The sequence below is a fragment of the Acinonyx jubatus genome, chromosome A3 (assembly GCF_027475565.1).
Source record: "Acinonyx jubatus isolate Ajub_Pintada_27869175 chromosome A3, VMU_Ajub_asm_v1.0, whole genome shotgun sequence".
NCBI classification, from domain to species: Eukaryota; Metazoa; Chordata; class Mammalia; order Carnivora; family Felidae; genus Acinonyx; species Acinonyx jubatus.
The window spans coordinates 53,260,274-53,280,460 of record NC_069388.1 but is presented as its reverse complement, the minus strand read 5'-3'; the positions used below and the strand labels follow the sequence as shown (position 1 = coordinate 53,280,460).

Genomic DNA, 20,187 nt, shown 5'->3' with positions numbered 1-20,187 from the left:
ACTTGTGGGGGTCGCTTCCGGGCCTCCCTTTAAGTCTTTCAAGCGCGCAGATTACAGGACGCATAAAGGGACCCATTTGTCCTGAGAACACCTACCACGTTCACCAGGTTCCCGGTTTCTGAAAGGCTTTTCTCTCAGAGTAGTTTGGGGGGCAAAGTTTTCCTGAACTGCAGTTCTGAACCCAGACTGTGGAATCTTTCAAAATATCACAAAACATAGCACCGCCAAAGGCATCTTTAAGTGCAGCGTCGGGGAATTAAGGAAATTCCAAAGGCCACTTTATAAGCCCAGGCAGGAGCCGGGCCCTGCGCCCTGGAGGGAGAGAGAAGGGGAGGAAGGGAAGTGTTCGCGCGGAGTGAAAAGGGGAAGAGCCAGCCGTCTCCCCCATCTTTTCCCCTGGCCCGGGGGTTCTCGGTGGCCCCAGCATCGCGTCTCCCACTGGCCTGGGAGGCGCCTCTGTGGAGCGGTGGCCGGGGAGGGGGGCTCGGTGGCTCTCCGAGCGGCCGCTTGGCCCCTGGCCCGTTGGCACGGCGCCCGCCCGACAGGTCCCGCCCCGGCTGGAATGTAGGGAGCGCCCGCCAGCCTGCGCCCCTGTCCTTGTGCGCCCAGCCCTCTCGTGCGACGGCTCTCCGGTGCGCGTCTCTCTCTTGCCCTCCCGCTGCAGCCATGGCCGCCTCCTCCGCGCGGCTCACTGTCCTGGCCATGACCGCGCTGGCGCTACTCCTGCTGCTGTGCCTGGGCCCAGGTATGTCGGCAGCGTCAGGGCGCCAGGGAGGGAGATGGGTGATGGGGTGAGGACCGAGGGACCGTGAGTCCCAGCAAGTGCCAATGGGTAATAGGGTTTTGCTCTGGCAGAAGTGGGAGTGGCGCGCTTCGGCAGGCGGATAGAGTACCAGGGCCAAGGGCAGGTTTCGGACAAGGGTGGTCACCTTGGGAAAGAGTGAGGGCCAAGGTCCCATGGAGGGGCAAGAAGTGATTTGACCCTAACTTAAGGGGCAGAGGGGTACTGGGAGCTTTAGGCAGTGGGGCCTTCTAGGACTGAGGGGAGCCAGAATGCATCATTATGGAGATGCCTTTCCAGACAATTCCCTAAGGAGGGCGGGGGAGGGAGGGGGGCACGCTTGGCAACCCAGTGAAGTTCCAGGTCTGCAAAACTGCAGGCAGGCCTCACAACCCAGACAGGGAAAATGCTCTTAAAGGAGAAATGCTTAACCTTCTGTGCTTCAGGGAGCCCTCAGGGAATCAGTTGAAAATTCCAGGTTCCTTGCCTATAAAAGGAGCATGTTCATACATACCCCCCAAGATGAAGCAGTTTGGTGGATGTGCAGGCATCTGAACCTTGGGAATCCACAGACCCCACCTTAGGGTTTTGTCCTGACAATACTACCTTCCACTTGAGGATCCTTTATGTGTCACTAGGGACCTCGTGCATGCGTGAGCCCTTTTGACACTCACATGTCTGCGAGGCATATTGTGATCTCAGATCTGCTCAGGGTACTGGGGCTGGAAGGCATGAAGTGCTGGCCCAAGACCCTGAGATGGGTGCTCTTCCCACCACAGAGTGGCCGGGCCCTGGCAATGACAATGGAAGACACCTTTGATGGCTCAGCTTCTGCACTTTGCTTTTTCAGAATAGGTGTAGAAAACCAAACTCCTGGTTGGGGGGGTGGGGGAGGTGGGGATGGGGGGAGGAAGCCTGCTGCAGGAGCCCTGAGGTCAGACAGAGCCCCTGGTCTCCAGAACAGCAGGGGACCTGTTCAAGTCAGGAAAACTGCTTCTAAGTTACAACCACAGGGGAGGCTCATCAATAATTTCTCATTACATGACTGATCCGCCCCGCCTCCTCTGTGCCTTCCATTTTCAGAAGCACATCTGAATAAAGCAAGTGAGCACCTGCTATAAACCTTCCCTCTTTAGACCTGTATTTTATTTCATTCATACCAAGAACGTAGTGAAAAGTGTCGGTTAAAATATTATCATCATTGAGCTGGAATGTGAAAGTTTTCATGACATAAAATGAAAATCCTCACATACATCAAGTCCCCAAGGTGGCTCCTTATGACACCTGAAAACGTTAAGTGGAGAAAATGATCATTGCTCCTTCTTGAGCAATTTATTAATAGTTAGCAACTTCAAAGGGACATCCTGCAATTCTGCATCTGCTGGGAGATCTAATGTCAGGCTGAATAAATTCAGGAGTGCCTATTATCACCATCTAGATACAGTGACTGATGATGTAGGAGTAAAAAAAAAAAATTCCATACTATTGGAAAAAATTCACAGCTATTCGGTTATTCTTTATTTTTTTCTTCAAACAAATTTAATGTGGTGTCCAATTATATGTATTAATATTTGTAGTTCAGGGTGTAGTAATTGGCACAGTGGCAACTATTAATAATTCATAATTTAGGATTTTTCCATGCCTTTCTGTTGTAGAGCTGAGGTCTGGTGAGGCTCTCATTTCTGGAACAGTAGTGACACACATTTGCTGCAAGAAATCGCAGCAGCAGGGCAGATGCCAACATCCAATGTCTATTTCAACATCAGGCCACATTTCACTCATTTACTGTCAAGTGCTTTTACAGAAGGCAAACAGATGGAGGGGCAATACTTAATTCTGTGTGTGCCACGCTGTTGTTAGAGATGGACGAATGTTAAGATATTAATGAATGCTAATAATGGTGCCAAGAAACAGACCTGTGTGCTTTGGCAAATGTGTTCATAGATTTCTCTATTGACTGTTAAGGTTGGATGATTCTTAAGGTACAGCCTTTAAAAGTAGCCCCATTCCAATCTAATTAAATAATCCCCTCTATAGGAGCACCGTCAAGTGCTCATCTCTGCTTATTTACTCTTGATGGGGAACCTCTTGGGGGCGACTCATCCCATCTCTGGGGGGCTGCCTAGGTATTGGAAACTTTATGACTTAATCTGTGTCCCACAGGTGTTTCTGGAAATCATTTGCTGACTCCTTTTCTCAAATCATATTCCACTGTATCAGTTAACATACCATATTAAATGTACACATTATAGGGGTGCCTGGGTGGCTCAGTTGGTTAAGCGTCCAACTTCAGCTCAGGTCATGATCTCGCAGTCCGTGAGTTCAAACCCTGCGTTGGGCTCTGTGCTGATAGCTCAGAGCCTGGAGCCTGCTTCGGATTCTGTGTCTTCCTCTCTCTCTGCCCCTCCCCGGCTCATGCTCTGTCTCTCAAAAATGATACATAAACGTTAAAAAAAGTTATTAAATGCACACATTGTAAATATCTGTAGGCAAATCATTTGAAGGTTTGGGAAAATTTTCACAAAGTTTGTATGTTTTTAGTGAAAGTTACCAGGAAGTCTTTATTAAGTAGTGCAACGAATTTTTTAATTTCTTTATTTATTTTGAGAGAGATAGAGGGAGCACACAGGGAGGGGCAGAGAGAAAATACCAAGCGGCCTCCCTGCTGTTAGCGCAGAGAGTGATATGGGGCTCAAACCCACGAAACGTGAGATCATGACCTGAGCCAAAATCAAGAGTCAGTCGCTTAACTGACGGAACCAGGCAGGTGCTCCTAGCAGTGCAATTAATTTTTATTTTTAATCCCTGTGCCCAATTTTGGAGTTGAGAGGATTGTTGGTGATAAATGTGTGATGTAAAAAAAAAATTCCCTGGTTCCTAGAGATTCTTGCCAACCACGCTCCCTGGCTGGCATACCTATTCTAAGGGCACTTGGGTAGCACTTAAATTCAGATGCCTACAGAGGGCTAGCTGGCAGGTGAAATGGCTCTTTATGGCCATGGGGTGGGCTGAGTGACTTGGGCACAGAGATGTTCCAATTCAAAGTTTGCAAACACTGCGTGCACTCATAAAACGCGTCTGCAGGAAAAGCTCAGCTGTGGGCAGCCAGTTGGTCACGGATGTGTTTTCTTCCCCCCGATTACATAGTAAATACTTTAAGCAGGGGTTCTTAGTCTTATTTGGGTCCCAGACACTTTGGAGAGTCTGGTAAAAGACATCGCTCCTATTCCCAGAAAACTGTACCTTCGCAGATGCAAACACGGGCCTTGGGGCCTGTCCACGGATGGGGCGGTTAAGGGCCTGCCTAGAAAGGTGGACATCACCACCTTCATCCTGGGGCCAGATCAGCTCCTTACACCTGAACATGCTATGTTCTGTTCACTACTTCTGAGGCTGGGTTTTTCTTCCAGGGGCTTTGGATATCCCTTCCAGGCACAAGCCTCGTACCTACATGTAGCACTTAAAGATCAGAGACGTCTATGGGTCCTCACACCTGCTCACCAAGCAGAGGAGGGTGTCCTACCAGACCAGTCATGTGATTTTCTGTTAAAATGTTTAGGCTGGTTAGAAATACTTTTAGAACTGAATAAACATGTCAGAAAATGGTATAGATAATGCCTAATTGAAAGAGGGTCCGGGCAACCTTACAAAACTGGGCTGGATTAAAAAAATTTTTTTGTTTAATGTTTATCTTTGAGAGAGAGAGAGAGAGACATAGAGTGTGAGTGGATGAGGCTCAGAGGGAGATACAGAATCTGAAGCTGGCTCCAGGCTCTGAGCTGTCAGTACAGAGCCTGGCTCAGGGCTCGAACCCACGAACCGTGAGATCATGACCTGAGCCAATGTCAGACACTTAACTGACTGAGCCACGCAGGTGCCCCTGGACTGGATGTTTAAAGAGCTGAAGTGCTTTCCTCGGCTTATGACAGTGAAACTTCATGGTGCTTGCCCGCCTTTGTCCTCACATGGCTGCCTTCTTTGTACCCCCTCCCCCTCCTCCAAAGATTCCAGCCATTGGACTTTAGGTTCCATCCATCCGACATGATATCACCTCCTTCACCGTTAACTGAGATCCTTGATTACATCTGCAAAATGCCCTATTTCCAAATAAGTAAACATTCAGTAGTTCTGGGTGGATATGAATTGGAGGGTGGGAGGCATTATTCCATTTACCATACCATGAAAAGGGAAAGTCTGCAGAAAGGTACATATGACAGACAACCGGCCATCATAATAAGACGCAAGGAGCTTGAAAGAATGATGTCACTTCTCCTAGGGAATATCTCAAATCGTTATGCCCTGGGTCAGCCATGGTCATTGTCACCAGTTTGAGCCGTGAGTAGCCTGAATTGTTTTTCCTTCATGACAGGGAAGGCAGCAAACATCAAATACTGTGATACCTCCAAGTTGCCAAGACAAGATAGGGGCACGCGGTGCTTTATTCCAACTCAGATTTTTGCACTTGAGAATGTAAAGGGTACAGTGCAACTCTGACATGATTTCTGTTTTCATTCCATTAGGTGGCGTAAGTGGGAATAAACTCAAGCTGATGCTTCAAAAGCAGGAAGGTAAGTATACCCCCCATGGATAATGGCTGCCTTCTTAATGGGGCGCAGTGAAAGGCAATGTTGAGTGTGCTCGCTGGGGTCTTGTATTTGGAAAATCAGAAGTGTTTACTCCTTAAAAGGCTGGCAGATCTGAAGGTCTTACTGTGTGTGTGTGTGTGTGTGTGTGTGTGTGTGTGTGGTATTTCATTGAATAAATATTATTGCCAGTAAATGTTTGAAAATTATTTTTCTGAAAGCTGTCGGTGTGGACTCAAAGATAAAAGAAACAGTGCTACTGTGTTAATTGAATGCTATTTATTTTAGAACCATGATACCCTGTAGAGCACGTATCTAAATTTAGAGCATATCCTTTAGAGCACATAAAACCTCCATTGGTGGAATAGACACAGAATGGTACTGTTGTAGTATTCTATATGCAATCAGCCCCCGGGGGCAGGGTTGAACAGAAAAACTGTTTGTCACTAACACCTGTTGTGAAAAATACTCCTCCAAGGAATGTGATAGATGGCCCCAAAATGTTGTCGAACCACAACAGGTTGGGAGCCATACAATAGGAGTTCCAGGCTCACCATAATCAGGTAGATCAGTTGGACCAATCATGTGGTCTTACGAAGGCCATCTTCCCTTGGAACTGTCATCTTTGCCTGTAAAATGAAGAATGTGTACATCTCTTAGAAATTTAGAAGTGTGACATTTCTGATGCGAACCTTTAATCCCTTATATTCCTTCCCCGCCCCAACTCTGCCCCAGTTAACGGGAGAGTCTGGCAGGCTGAAGCCTGCTCCCTGACAATGTGGGGCTCCCTGGTGCTATTCATATGCTTCCCAGTCAGCCCCCCAGAGATCCCCTGGATGCTGAGCCCTGGGGGTTCCCTTCAGGGGCAGGGGGCTTCTGAAGGGGCTCCCAGCATCTTCCCCAGCATTTCTAGCTGCCCGTGAGGCCCTGGCCCATCCCCTATCTCTGTGCTGGGCAGCCCGCTCCTCCAGGACACCTGGGGTGACAGAAGCTCTTGAAAGGCCACCCTGTCAGAGGTGGGAGCAAGCAGACCACTAAGATAATCACGAGTCCTGATGTACATCCTCAGCTTTTATTCAAGTCAAACCTAGAAACACATATTGAGCACCTGCTGTGTACAAAAGGGTGCAACAGGCCCTGAAGGAGATGGGGATGAGCAGGAAGTGAGGAAACAAATCCACTGATACTTATCCATGTGACCAAAGAACACATAGAACACTTCACTCCCATTATCCTGTGCAGCCTTCGTAACACCACCAAGATGGGGACCGTCAGCCCAGTTTTGTAGATGAGGGGACAGACAGCAGGGGAAGACCCAGTGGCAGAACTGTGTTCCCTGAGCACGTCCTGCAGAAGGGGAGCCTTCTGAACCATTGAGACCACAATGGGAAGATGTTGGGAGAAGCCACATGCTAAAGCAAGGGCCAGTACCTTTCGAGACTCGGTTGAACCATCGATGATCTGTGAGGCCCGCAGAGGGTGACCCCAGGTGGCCCTGTGTGCTCCAGCTCTCCGGGGTGAGAGCATGCCATGGTGCCAGGCTGGGCCACTCCGAGCTCATTGTTCTAGTTCTTTTTCCTTCCTGGTCACCTAATCAGGCACAGCGCTCTCTTGTTTGCACGTGCAAGGAACATACACCTTTATGGCCCTAGACATCTACTTGTTTCCTAAATGCCTAAGGGGTGGGCCACCAGCCCCTGCAAGTGGCCTGGGGTCTAGGCCCGGTGAGTGGCTGCAGGGAATGGGCTGCATTTCTTCTCTCCCCTGTGCGCCTTTATGTGACTGCACCCAAATGGAGAGCTTACTACCAAGGGGTGTGGAGACAGATGACGGGCAGCTGTATTTCATCACATGTGATGTAAGAATGCAGTTGAAAGTCAATACCATCTAATGCGGGGTGGGCTTGGGATGTGGGATGTTCGTTAGCGATTCACCCACGCTAAGAAGAGAAATCAATCTTTGTACTTTGGGGGGGTGGGGTATTGATATTTCAGCACCTGCTTCACCTAAGACGAAAGTGGCGGTGGACGAGAACAAGGCCAAAGACTTCTTAAACAGCCTGAAGCGCCAGAAACGGCAGCTGTGGGACCGGACTCGGCCAGAGGTTCAGCAGTGGTACCAGCAGTTCCTCTATATGGGTTTCGATGAAGCGGTGGGTATTCCTGGCCCCTGGAGGACTGGCTCCCTGCAGAGCAGCACCATGGGGACAGATGCTTGGCTTGGGCAAATGGCACAGAAAAGTAGTCTTCATAGTTCACTCCAAAAAGTAGGAGACCTCATTATCTGTCAAGTGCTACCCAGGCATTGGATAACATTACCATTGAGATGTAGGGACATCAGCTAGAATTTTCCATCACACTACGCCCAAAAGGGAGTCTCTCCCAACATGGTTGGGAAGTGGGGTTCCAGAGAAGCCACTGCCCAAAATGGCTGGGACCTAAATTCATCCAGAATCCGATTTCACTTATCTGTACAGTTTTGCCCAGGGGGTGTTTTTTTTTTTTTAATTTTTTTTTTTTTTAACATTTATTTACTTTTGAGAGACCCAGCACAAGCAGGGGAGGGGCAGAGAGAGAGGAAGACACAGAATCTGAAGCAGGCTCCAGGCTCTGAGCTGTCAGCACAGGGCTCAAACCCATAAGCCATGAGATCGTGATCCAAACCGAAATCGGATGCTTAACCGACTGAGGCACTCAAGTGTTTTTGAGTGCCTGGGTGTTTTTAAGATAATTTATAACCTCCCCAAAACATTTGCAGCTTTACCTCCAAAAAATGTCAGAGACAACAAGATTGATGCACAGACCCATGAGGATAATGGAAAGAGATGAAAAGTAACTTTTTATTGTATTTTTTATTTTTTAATGTTTATTTATATTTGAGAGAGAGAAAGAGAGAGAGAGCACAAGGGGGGGAGGAGCAGAGAGAGAAGGAAACAATCTGAAAGAGGCCCCGGGCTCTGAGCTGTCAGTGCAGAGCCAGACAGGGGGCTCAAACTCACAAACTATGAGATCATGACCTGAGCCAAAGGTGGACACTTAACCGACTGAACCACTCAGGCACCCCAAAAGTGAGTTTTAAAAAAATGTCTATTTATTTTGAGGAAGAAAGCATGAGGAGGGGAGGGGCACAGAGAAGGAGAGAGAGAAAGAATCCCTAGCAGGTTCCATGCTCAGCCCAGCTGGGGGCTCGATCCCATGACCGTGAGATCACGACCTGAGCCTAAATCAAGACTCAGACACTTAACCACCCAGGGGCCCCTGAAAAGTGGCTGTTAAAGAGAGGTGGTCTTTGCATGTGCTTTCAGGGAAATTTGGCAATGCATTTGCAGGAAAAGATGGCTCCGTTCCTGCGTCCAGGAGGTAGGTAGGTGAGTGGATGTATTCACGAAATCCAAGGAAAAGAATGTTGACAATCAGAGACTCCCAGCAGGAAACAGGTACAGGTGAGGTGGCAAGGGAGTTAAGGTCACGGATTCCACAGAAGCAAGTGTGCAGAGTGGCCAGCAGGAGCGCTGGACTGGAGGCTCTGCGGCGACATCGAGAACACTCGCCCTGCCCCCCAGCCGGAAAGCGTGCCCGGAAAGATGAAGGGTGACACCTCCAAGCCGGGGGAGCTGGAAGGGCTTTTCCAAATGGACCCAAGATTCGTACTGTGCACAGAGGGTGTCTGTATACAAAGCACCACAAATTGATGAAAAAAAATGAAACTCTTTAGAAGCCTTATTTTTAAAGGTTTCTTAGAAGGCAGTCATGTAATTGTATTACAATGTCTTTTCCATTCATGTATATATATATATATATATATATATATATATATATATATATATGTTCTCCGTGTGCAAAAGGCTGAACACATACATCCAGACTCTGTGCCAGGCAGGGGTCTAAGCACTTAATATGATGAACTTACTTACAGTCGCAAAACCCAAAAGACAGGTACTGTTACTTGTGTCCTTGTGTTTGGTTTGTTCCTTCCTTGGTATTCCATTTTCCAGTGGAGTTACTGGGGCTGAAGGCAGAATTAGGTAAGGGTCTGTAAGCACTGTCAAAGTGCACATTCCCGTGAGTCACGTGGGAGAGCACCAGTCTACCCGCATCCTCAGGAACACCTGGAATTCTCACTGAAAATTAAAAAAAAAAAAAAGTACTTATTTGAACATGAAAATGGCATGCCAGTTGTAGTAACTTGCATTTATTTCTTTGCTGCAGTCCATGAAAAAGTCTACTAAGCGTTTAACGTGGAGAGGGGTGCCTTGGTGGCTCAGTTGGTTGAGTGTCTGACTTCGGCTCAGGTCATGATCTCACAGTTCGTGAGTTCAAGCCCCATGTCGGTCTCTGTGCTGACAGCTCGGAGCCTGGAGCCTGCTTCGGATTCTGTGTCTCCCTCTCTCTCTGCCCCTCCCCTGCTTGTCCTCTGTCTCTCTCTCAAAAATAATAAATATTAAAAAAAATTTTAAAAAAAGAGTTTAACATGGAGAAATGGCTAAAATAATGACTGATGACAGAACCAGAATAAGGGTGAGGATCCATAAGATTATAACTAGCCACAGAAAAGACTGGAAGGCAATAACGTCAAAATGTCAGCTATGCTTGTCTTTGGCAATGGAGTTGTAATCCCCCTTTTTCTCTGCCCCACTCCCACATACCCATTTGTAAATATGAGTGTGCGTTATTTCTGTATTCATAAAATATTTTTTTTTTTTACTTTCTTGAAAACATCTTTTAAGCCAAAACCTTAAACAAGATTATAAAATGGGAAAAACTGGGGAACAAGATTATTACACTATGGGAAAAGCTGTAGTATTGTAGGGAAAGCAAATGTTCTCATTCTCATGCCAGAGCCAGAGGGGCGGAGTGGTGCCCATCAGCATGGCACAGGCTGACCCACCGCTCACCCCAGTGGGTGGCCACAGAGAACACCATCGTGGCCGAAGCCGGGCCTTCCAGCCTCAGGAGCGCTCAGATACGCATGTTCACTGGCAGTCTTATGGAATAGATGCTTGCAACCCAGCCACCGGAAAATTCCATCCATGAGGTGCAAAAGGGTGCCTGAGAACTTGCACTTTATAGCATCCCTAGAGGTGGGATGCACCGGCCACACTTTGAGAAAAATTGGACCCAAACTTCTGGATAGCCTGCAACCTCCCTAGGTCAGCCTTCCCTTGTCCCTGCCTTTTCAATCTCACACCAAATATCTCTCCGAGTCGTCACCATCCACATCTGTGAGCTTGCATCTACATTCACCTTGTACCTTCGTGAGCAACAAAGAATCTCTCTTTCCTCTGAGAGAGGCAGTGGTGTCAAAGACCAGCTACCCCAGTTATAAACCTGAAAGTTGTTCTACGCTTCTCAATCACTTCAGTTCTTCTTCCCCTTCTTCCTGCTAATTGCAGCTGCCTATTTTCATGTGTATCTCAGTAACTGTAGGCTTCGTGAAGGCAGGGAATCTGTCCTAACTTGCTTTGGGTGGCCCTCCGGTGCCGCGCATAGGGCTGACAGGCTGCGCCCAGTTAAGAAGTGTTCGTGGAACGAAGAAGGACAGCCGTGCAAGCTCTAACCTACACCACGGGTATAAAACGGTCACCGTTGCTACTGCGCACGGCTATCACATGCCCCGGTGGTGGTTGATTTAATTTACCAAGCGTCTACTCTGTGCACTCGAGTGGGCCAGGCACAGGACTGGACAGGGAGAGGAGGCAGTGTCTGTAAGATGAGTACAATCAGATGTGCACAGTGCCCGCGGGTCAGGCCAAGTTATTGCCGTCTTTGGGAGACGTCCATTTTATCTACTAGAAAAGAGAAAAATGTTTAAGTGTTGGGTACATTTAGAACTCACAGGACGGAGGTTTTCAAGGGCTTGGATCGGTACTCTTTAGCTGGCTGTACTCACCTCTGAGTACAGAGTACGATAACGAAGGGTGATTGTCATTTGGAGCTGTTAATCATTGAAGAAAAGCCACTAAGGAGAAAAGGCAGAGGGAAGATGTGGTCTAGGGGGAGTGGGTGTCCTTCAATCCGTTCTGTGTTGTGCTTTTTTTCTCCAGAAATTTGAAGATGACGTCACCTACTGGCTAAACAGAGGTCGGAATGGGGACGACTACTATGATTCTTACCAGCGTCACTATGACGAGGACTCTGCGATGAGCCCCTACGACTCCAGGCACGGACCCATCGGCAACTACCATGACTACTAACACCCCGTGCATGCGAACTGGCGCCGAAAGCGCCCCCCACCCCACCCCCTTCACTGCCTCGCACCACGTGGCTTCTGCTGGGCTTTATTCCAGCAGATCTTTTCTACCCCCTTTCTGCGACCAGGAAGGGTGAATTAAAACAAACAATATTAATGCTTTTTGATATTTCATGCAAGTACCTAACAACGCATTTCATTAAAAAATAGAAATAAAAGCATTTTGTTAAAAATGCAAGTCTCCGAATTCATTCGGGTGGATTTCAGTCCCTGGATTTTCCCTAAATTGAAGCCTCATCTGAGAGACAGCTCTCTGTTACCATCACCCTGCCAGGAATCCTCGCCACCACCGGGGCAGACCAGGCCACTGAGCAGGGCGGTCTTCCGTTTGTTAACATTTCTGCCCACGCTAAACCCAAGATATGGAACCAACAAGAAAATTTGGTCGAAAATTATTTAAGGCTACAGAACACGGCTTGGACTAATCATTCCACATGTGTGTGAGACTTTTCTGGGCCCCCAGGCCCTGAGCTAGAGCTGGGCCTGTTTAATATGATCACGCAGGAAATGAAGGGTAATAGAAAAAAGGCTGAAGTTTGGGTGAAGTCATGGCCTCATTTCTCTTAAAAGAATTAAAGCTTAGCCAATGAATTCAAGAACTATTTAAGAATATATTTCACTTCATATTTAAGCAACCAGAGTGAATGAGGGGTGCTTGGGTGGCTCCGTCCGTTAAGCCTCTGAGTCAGGCTCAGGTCATGATCTCTTGGTTAGTTGGTTCAAGGCCCCTGCAGGGCTCTGCACTGACAGCTCAGAGCCTGGAGCCTGCTTCAGATTCTGTGTCTCCCTCTCTCTCTCTCTCTGCCCCTCCCCTGCTTGTGCTCCCTCTCTCTCTCATTAAAAATAAGTAAATAAACAACCAGAGTGTGAATAAAAGAGAAAAGTGCTGTGGAGGTGAGGAGAGGGAAGAAGGAGGGAGATGGGGGCAGGATGGTGAGGTGAGGGGGTGCTGTCCGGAGACATTACTGATGGAGGGAATCTGGTCACAGCCTGTGTGATGACCTCTGTGCTGCGGCGGGCACTCAGAATGGCTCTTAGACTTTTGTGGGTCACAGACCCCTCTGACAGTCTAATGGAAGCTTTTCGTTCTTTCTCAGAAAAATGATAATTTTGTATATAGTCCCTGGACTACATCTCCATTCACAAACCATAACTAAAGATAAACAAACAACGGGCTTCAGGAGAGTGGTATATATGGGCACTCATAACACCCACATATAAATTTTGTTTTCATAACTTTATGTCTTCCTTTGGCATCCTTACAATTTTTTAAAAATTTGGTAAACTATTCATAACATAAAGTTTACCGTTTTTACCACTTTTAGGTGTATAGCTCAGGGGCATTAAGTGCTTTCACATTATTGGCAACCATCACCACACCCATCTCCAGAACATGTCCATCTTCCCGAACTGAAATTCTGTCCCCATTGAGCACTAACTCCCCATCCCCACTCCACCCCTCCACCCCTCCCTCCGCCGCCAGCTCCTGGCAACCCCCCATTGTCTTTTCTGTCTCCGAATATGGTGACTTTGGTACTTCACTGACATGGAATCATACAGTGTTCTTTTGTGTCTGGCTTATTTCACTTAGCATAATGTCATCAAAATTCATCCATGTTGTACCATGTGTCAGAATTTCCCTCCTATTTAAGGATAAACGATGTTCCAACGTATGTTTGTGCCCCATTTGATTTATCCATTCGTTAGTGGACAGATGCCTGGCTGGGTTGCTCCCCTCTTTTCTTTTGTCTGCTGTGCATGATGCCCATGCACATAGCTCTCGTGTGCCTGCTTTCAATTCTTTTGGGTGTATGCCCGGAAGTGGAATTATTGGATCATATGATAATTGTTTAATTTTTTGAGGGACTGCCATACATATTTTTCACAGTGGCTGTCCTGTTTTACATTCTCACCCTTTAAGCGTGTTTCTTCTTCTTGTCTACTATTAGGCTGGTTCAAACCCAGCACAATTAAAGAGGAGGGAGGGAAGGGTGATGGAGAGGCCATCTCAGCTTTGTTCCTGACCTTGCCATGCTTCTCCCTGCTTGCTGGATGATTTTGGTAGATGTCTATAAAATTAAGGAAATTTAAGGAAATGGAGTTTCCTATTTATCGTGCTGGCTTTAAAAGTATCCTAAGAAAAGTTCTAAATGTCACGAATGGATGTCAGATTCTATTTTCCTTATCTGTTGAGATGATATCACTTTTCCTTTTTAATCTATTAATTAATGTGGTGAATTCTGTTAACAAAATTCTAATATTAATCAATTGCATCCTTGGGGTGAAACCTAACTTGATCATGATTTCTTTTTATTTATTGTTGAATTCTGGTTGGATATATGTTCAGAATTCTTATATCCATGTTCATGAGGAAGGTTGGCCTTAGTGCTTTCTTCTGGATGTTTCTGTCAGTTTAGGTATCAAGGTTATTCTGCCCTCTTAAAATGAGCTGATTTCTTTCTTATTCTGTGTAGGAATGGAATGATTTGTTTCCTGAATGGTAGCATTCAGATAAAGCCATTTGAATTTGGTGTTTTCTTCATGGTAAAATTGCTTCCTATTGATTGCATTTTTTTTTTTTTACAGGTAAAACATTATTCTGACTTTATGTTTCTCCTTCGATCTGTTTTGTTAAATTCCATCTTTCTAGGTAGTCTCCCATTATATCAAAGTTCTGAAGTATTGAGAGTTGTTCTTAATATCCTTTTACTGCTTTTCTCTGTAGTATCTGTGGTTTTGTTATTTTGTTTTCATTTCCATTCCATTTGTGCCTTTTTAAAAAATGAACCGTCTTTTCAAGCATAAAGATTTTGCTTTGTTGATCTGTTCTTTTGTATGTTTCTCTACTTTGTGAATTTCTGTTCTCTTAATTTCCTTCCTTCTACATCTGTGGGACTTTGATTTATATTAGATCTCAGCTCTATTTTCAGCCTTATTTTTTTTGAAGGCATTTAATAGTTTCCTTCCAAGAACTGTATCCCATGAGTTTGATGTGAAAAGTTAAGAAAAGATGACATCATCTCATTTCAATTATATTTTCTCCTTTGACCCTTAAGTTGATTACAAGTGTTATTAAATTTCCAAGTGAATGGATTTTTCTAATTATCGTATTGGCTTTGTTTTCTAACTTAATTGCATTGTGGTAAACAATTGGAAAAAACTAAACAAAACAAAACAACTATGGTCAGATCCTGATCCTTGGAACTATACTGAGGCCAGCTGTATGGTCCAGTGTGTCAACCCCAGCACATGTTCTATGTGTGTCTTTTCCAGACATCGGATGAAATCAAGTCCATTAGCTCAAGCTGGGTAGTTGTACTCTTCACATTTTCTATTTTCTTACTGATTTTTTTTTTTTTTTGGTCTGTTTGATCCACGGATTACTGCCAAATGTGTTAATGTGTACTATGATGATGGATTCAAAACGGTTTTCCTTTAATTCTGTCATTCTGGCTTCATAGGAGGCTATACACAAATTTGCATGGTATCCACACATTTCAATGCATCTTCCTAGTGAATGGAATCATTGCTCATTATGCAGCAAATTTCTTATTTCTAGTAGTGCTTTTTGCCTGAATTCTCCTTTGATATTAAGATAACTATATTTGCCTCCCTTTGGTTACTAACTGCCTGGTATATCTTTTCCATAGTTCAGCCTTTTTCTGTGTGTGCTTTATGTGTGTCTTGTAAAGAATAAATAGCAGACATTTGTTTTGTTTTTAAAATATGGTGTGACTATTAAGGCCTTAACAGGAGAATGTAGTCCACATACTCTATTTTTAAGTTCATTCATTTATTCTGAGAGGGGGGAGGGGCAGAGTATGAGAGAGGCGGCAGTGGGGGGTGGGTGCCAGAGAGAGAGAGAGAGTGAGAGAATCCCAAGCAGGCTCCAAGCTATCAGAGCAGAGCTTGCTGCAGGGCTCGATCCTACAGACTCTGAGATAATAACCTGAGCTGAGCTAAGAGTCGGACACTTAACCAACTGAATCACCCAGGCGCCCCTATTTCACTTACTCTTAATGTGATGAGCAATTTGGTTTTATTTCTAACATCACAGTTTGGACTTCTGACTCATTCCATTTCATCTGTTCCCACATTCTTATTCCTCTTTTCTTGCCTTCCTTTGGACTGTTTTGTTTTCCTTGGTAGAGTCTTTTCCTTGTATTTCTTTTGAAGGTACGCACTGGCTCTGTTCTATTCGTGTTTGCTCTATTTAATGCATATTTGACAACACGACAGGCACTCGGTAGCCATATAGACTTCTCCTGGACAATACAAGGACCTTGCAAAACCTTATTCTCCAATCTCCTCTCCCAACTTCTGAGCGGCTGTAACTTGGCATTTTAAATTTAGCCTTCTTTATTTTCCCCACGGATTATCTTTGTTTCATATGTAGCCATTAATTTGTTTAGACTGTCACATAGTTATCTTGGTTCATTATTTCTCCTTGCAACTCAGACCACGTACCTGAGGTCATTTTCCTTCGATTTGGATTAAATCTTTCAGGATCCATTTAGTGAGGGTCATTGGGTGGTAAACTCTCAAGTTTGGCATTTTCCCCTGTTTCACCTGGTACAGAATTTTTGGTTATTCAATTAGTACTGTGAGATGATTCTTACTGTCTTATGGTTTCTACTGTTGACGTTACAAATTTTGCTACTTACCTATCACTTCTCTCTGAGTGACACTGTCCCTCCAAGGGTCTTTTATAGCTTACTTGTCTGCTATCTCCCACAGCTAGGTCTATATATATTTACACTGCTTATGGTGTGTTGGGCTTTTTAATCTGACAGTCAGCATCTTTAAACAAATATGGAAAATTCTCGCAATACTTCTTTGAATGTCACTTCTTCCCCATTCTATGATTTCTTACCAAAACGTTACTCAAGTATATAAACTTCACTTACATTTTCCCTTTCTGTTTCAAATATGCTTAGTTATGTCTCTTGTTACCTGCTCAGATTTTCAAGTTTCTCTTTTATTTCCTTTAACGTATGAAACTTCTTTTTATATTGTTTGTTCTCTCCAGTATCTGAAGAAGCCTTTGTGGATCTGTTACGACCCTGCCATCTATCCATTGTTTTTCACCCATAATGTCATCTCCTTGATTCCATGTAATGCCTAATTCCTGCTCATTTTATTTAGAGCTTTATTTGGTTGGGAAATATTTGATGCCTGATTTAAGCTGAATTCGTCCATGTGGCCCTTGCGTCTCCCTTTACGAGTGGCCTTGGGTGCAGAGGCAGGGACAGGTGGAGTCTTACCAAACAGGGACCACTGTAGATTAAATTCTCCACTTGTGGATTTATAGAGCACACGGGGACACCTTGGGGTTAAGATTTTCATGGATGCTCTCTCCCAACCTACCCATCCACCCCTACCCAGCTCTCTGAAAGAAAGCATCTTCACTGCCCGCTTCAGTGTGATGGGTTTATTTGTTTACCCATCCAGGTGGATTCCTTACTCTTGTATCATTAGGAGATAACACCTAGAAAGATTGCTTTTTATTATGATATTCAGCACTTTATTTGCCCTTATCAGAGATATATTTAGGTTATCTAATCTGTCATACTACTAGAAACAGAACTCCTACTTGGTCATTCACTTCATTTATATACATATATTACTTTTTGAGTTTTATTTATATTTGAGAAGGGGGGGCGGAGAGAGAGAGGGACAGAGGATCTGAAGCAGACTTCACATTGACAGCAGAGGGCTGATGTGGGGCTCAAACTCACAAACAGTGAGATCATGACCTGAGCCAAAGGGGGACACTTAACCGACTGAGCCACCCAGGTGTCCCCTATTTGGTCATTTACTTCATATCAGACGTTCCTCACTTTTTTGTGTGTGTCTAGGAATCTCTGAAGCATAATGCTTTTAGTAAGTAAAATATATAGGATTAAAAATGAAACCAATTATATTAAAAAAGTTACCAACACTTTAAATATTTATTTTGGGGAGAAAGCACAGCAGGGGAGGGGGACAGAGGACCTGGAGTGGGCCGTACAATGACAGGCTGACAGTAGTGAGTGTGATGTGGGGCTCGAACTCAAGAAACACGAGATCATGACCAGAGCTGAAGTCGGATGCTCAACCAACCAAGCCAGCCAGGTGCACCAAAATTTACCAACATTTTAAAAGACAAATTTGTGATATAGTAATAAGGGTGCTTCCTTGTGCTATGAGTAAGAAGATCTGGTGCCAGGTAGACAATCCAATTCCGAGTAGTGAAATTATTCTGAGATATTCATAACAAGTATAATGTGATGGCATATCTGATTTGTACGCACGACAAAGTCCCAGGTAAGAGCAAAGACTATTGCAGTTTGCTGCCTATACTTACAATTAAAGAAAAGTCTACATTTGAGTTGGGGAGAGTAAAAACAAAGAACGTAAGATCTTTCCCCATTCAAATTCATGAAACTGTTTATTAAAAGGTATTTCCAGGGGTGCCTGGGTTGCTCGGTCGGTTGGGCATCTGACTCTTGATTTCGGCTCAGGTCATGATCCTGGGGTCATGGCATCAAGCCCCACATTGGGGTCCACACTGAGCGTGGGGCTTGCTTAGGATTGTGTCTCTCACTCCCTCTGCCCCCTCCCCTGCTGGCATGTGCTCTCTCTCTCTCTCTCAAAAAAGAAAAAATTTTAAAAAAGGGGGTTTCCAGTCCAATTCCTGTAGTATATCCAGAGTGAAAGTTCCCAATTGTTCTTAGGTTAAAGGTGAAAATACATGAGTCATCCTAGGAGGTCTGGTCCCCGCCTCTCCCTTTAGCCTCCTCCTGTCACTCCCTCTTGCCCTGATTCAGCCACTCCAGCCTTTCCATCCTTTGAGTGTGCCACCGACTCCCTCCTTCTGGAAGGTTCTCTCTCCCTCTTTTGCCTGGGTAACTCCCAGACTGCCTTCAGTGTTCACTGTTGTCCTCTCCCCTCCCCAGTTCTTCCGGGTCAGCTTCCTCTCACAGGCTCTGCTACAGTGCTGAGATATAGCACCTTCCTAGAGAATATTGTCACATTATCTGATAAACCTCTTGGTCTCTGCTGGACTGGAAATGCCAGGACACACGGCATAACTATCTCTTGCTCACTCAAAGCCTCGCACAGAGCCCATCAGAGTAACTGTTCTTTAGTATGGGTTGGATTGAGCCTGACTGCATTTGGGAAGGGAAAAGTTGATCTAGTCTCATTTCTACAAATGGGGAAAATGGCCAGAAGGGCTGAAGGACAGACACCTCCTAAGATACAAAGTGAAACAGGAACAGAACAGGAATACAACTCAGATTTGGGGGTCCTTCCCATATCAGATGATCTCTCTCCTTCCTCCTCAGGACATGCACCACCCTACATTTGCTTATCCCCATGTCCCTACCCCCAATTTCCCCCATGGCAATGTCCACCTCCTTTCTCCAAGGTGTGCCTCATGGGCCTTTGGTTTTCTAAACCTGTTCTCAGACCGGAAATGGCGAACTAACTTTTTTCCCACTCGTCCAATGCCGGCTGCCTTCTGAGCAGAAGCTCACACGATCAAGGATGAGAACTTGAGGCCAGGCTGGGTGGGAAGCTTTTTCAAGCTTGGTCAGAGGCCCTTGGCCATGTGCTTTCCAAATCATACCACATAATTCTTTTCCAATCAAGAAATACGGTCTTCTTTTATGGATCAGAATTACTCTCCAGGATTTTATAAACCAATTATTTTCATATACAGCTTCAACAAAGGGGGATGGGGAATGCCGTTGTAAAAAGATACAAAGATTGGAAATGGAAGGATGACACATGCACAGACATTGCTCTCCTCCTCTTCCTCTGCCCCATGTTTTTAAACATTGAGTAGACAGCATCTGGGGGAATATGACCAGATCATCCCAGGAATCTATGCTAGGGATAAAATGCCCGGAGTGACTGGACTGCTCATTTTCAAACATCTGAAGAGCTGTCAAAAGAAACAAGTCTTTGTCTCGTTCTTGGAGAGCCCAAAGGGCACAACCAGAACCCAATTTCAGCTCAAAATTCCAAACGTAGAATGGGATGCTTCACGAGGTTAAGTGCTTCCAGCAGGGTGAGTGAACAGTTTGCCAAGATTGTTTACTGCAAATTCTGCGTTCGAAGATTAAAGTTCCTTGAAGTCTGAGATCCTGAAATACTCAGTGGTGATTCTCATACAACGGCAACTCACTTCTCCATCCCTGTGAAGAGATCTAGCACCTGATTCCTCTGAAACCCTGACTAAGCCTTTTTCTCTGATAAAACTAATAGTACATACACCTAAGGCGCATAGGCAAGACTAGATAATGGCAGACATGTTACAGCTAAAAGATTCACTCCATTCAGGCTACAGGCCACTCAATAAAGGCTCTAGTAGTCTGTGATCTACCCTGCCTCTACATCACAGTGTAGCAATGAGGGAAAAACAGGAAGATACCTCCAGGGAATCGGGATTTACAAAGAGCTGCGTCTTTCCCTTGAAAGTTCATTTCTTTTCTTGTAAATAAATACCTAGCTTCGCTAATGTAAGATGGCCTGGGGAGAGGGCAGACAAAAACAACAAGCGGCGCCACTGCTGTGACCACCAGCATT

General features: G+C 45.3%; 1 protein-coding gene across 1 annotated transcript; it reads left to right on the top strand.

Annotated features, from left to right (window-relative positions):
- The first annotated feature begins 318 nt into the window (after nucleotides 1-318).
- Nucleotides 319-11,791, top strand: ECRG4 (ECRG4 augurin precursor). Its single transcript, XM_027069390.2, has 4 exons — nucleotides 319-745; nucleotides 5,302-5,349; nucleotides 7,359-7,516; nucleotides 11,408-11,791. The coding sequence occupies exons 1-4, from the start codon at nucleotides 667-669 to the stop codon at nucleotides 11,555-11,557; spliced, it is 435 nt and encodes a 144-aa protein (XP_026925191.2). The 5' UTR covers nucleotides 319-666; the 3' UTR covers nucleotides 11,558-11,791.
- Nucleotides 11,792-20,187: the final 8,396 nt, after the last annotated feature.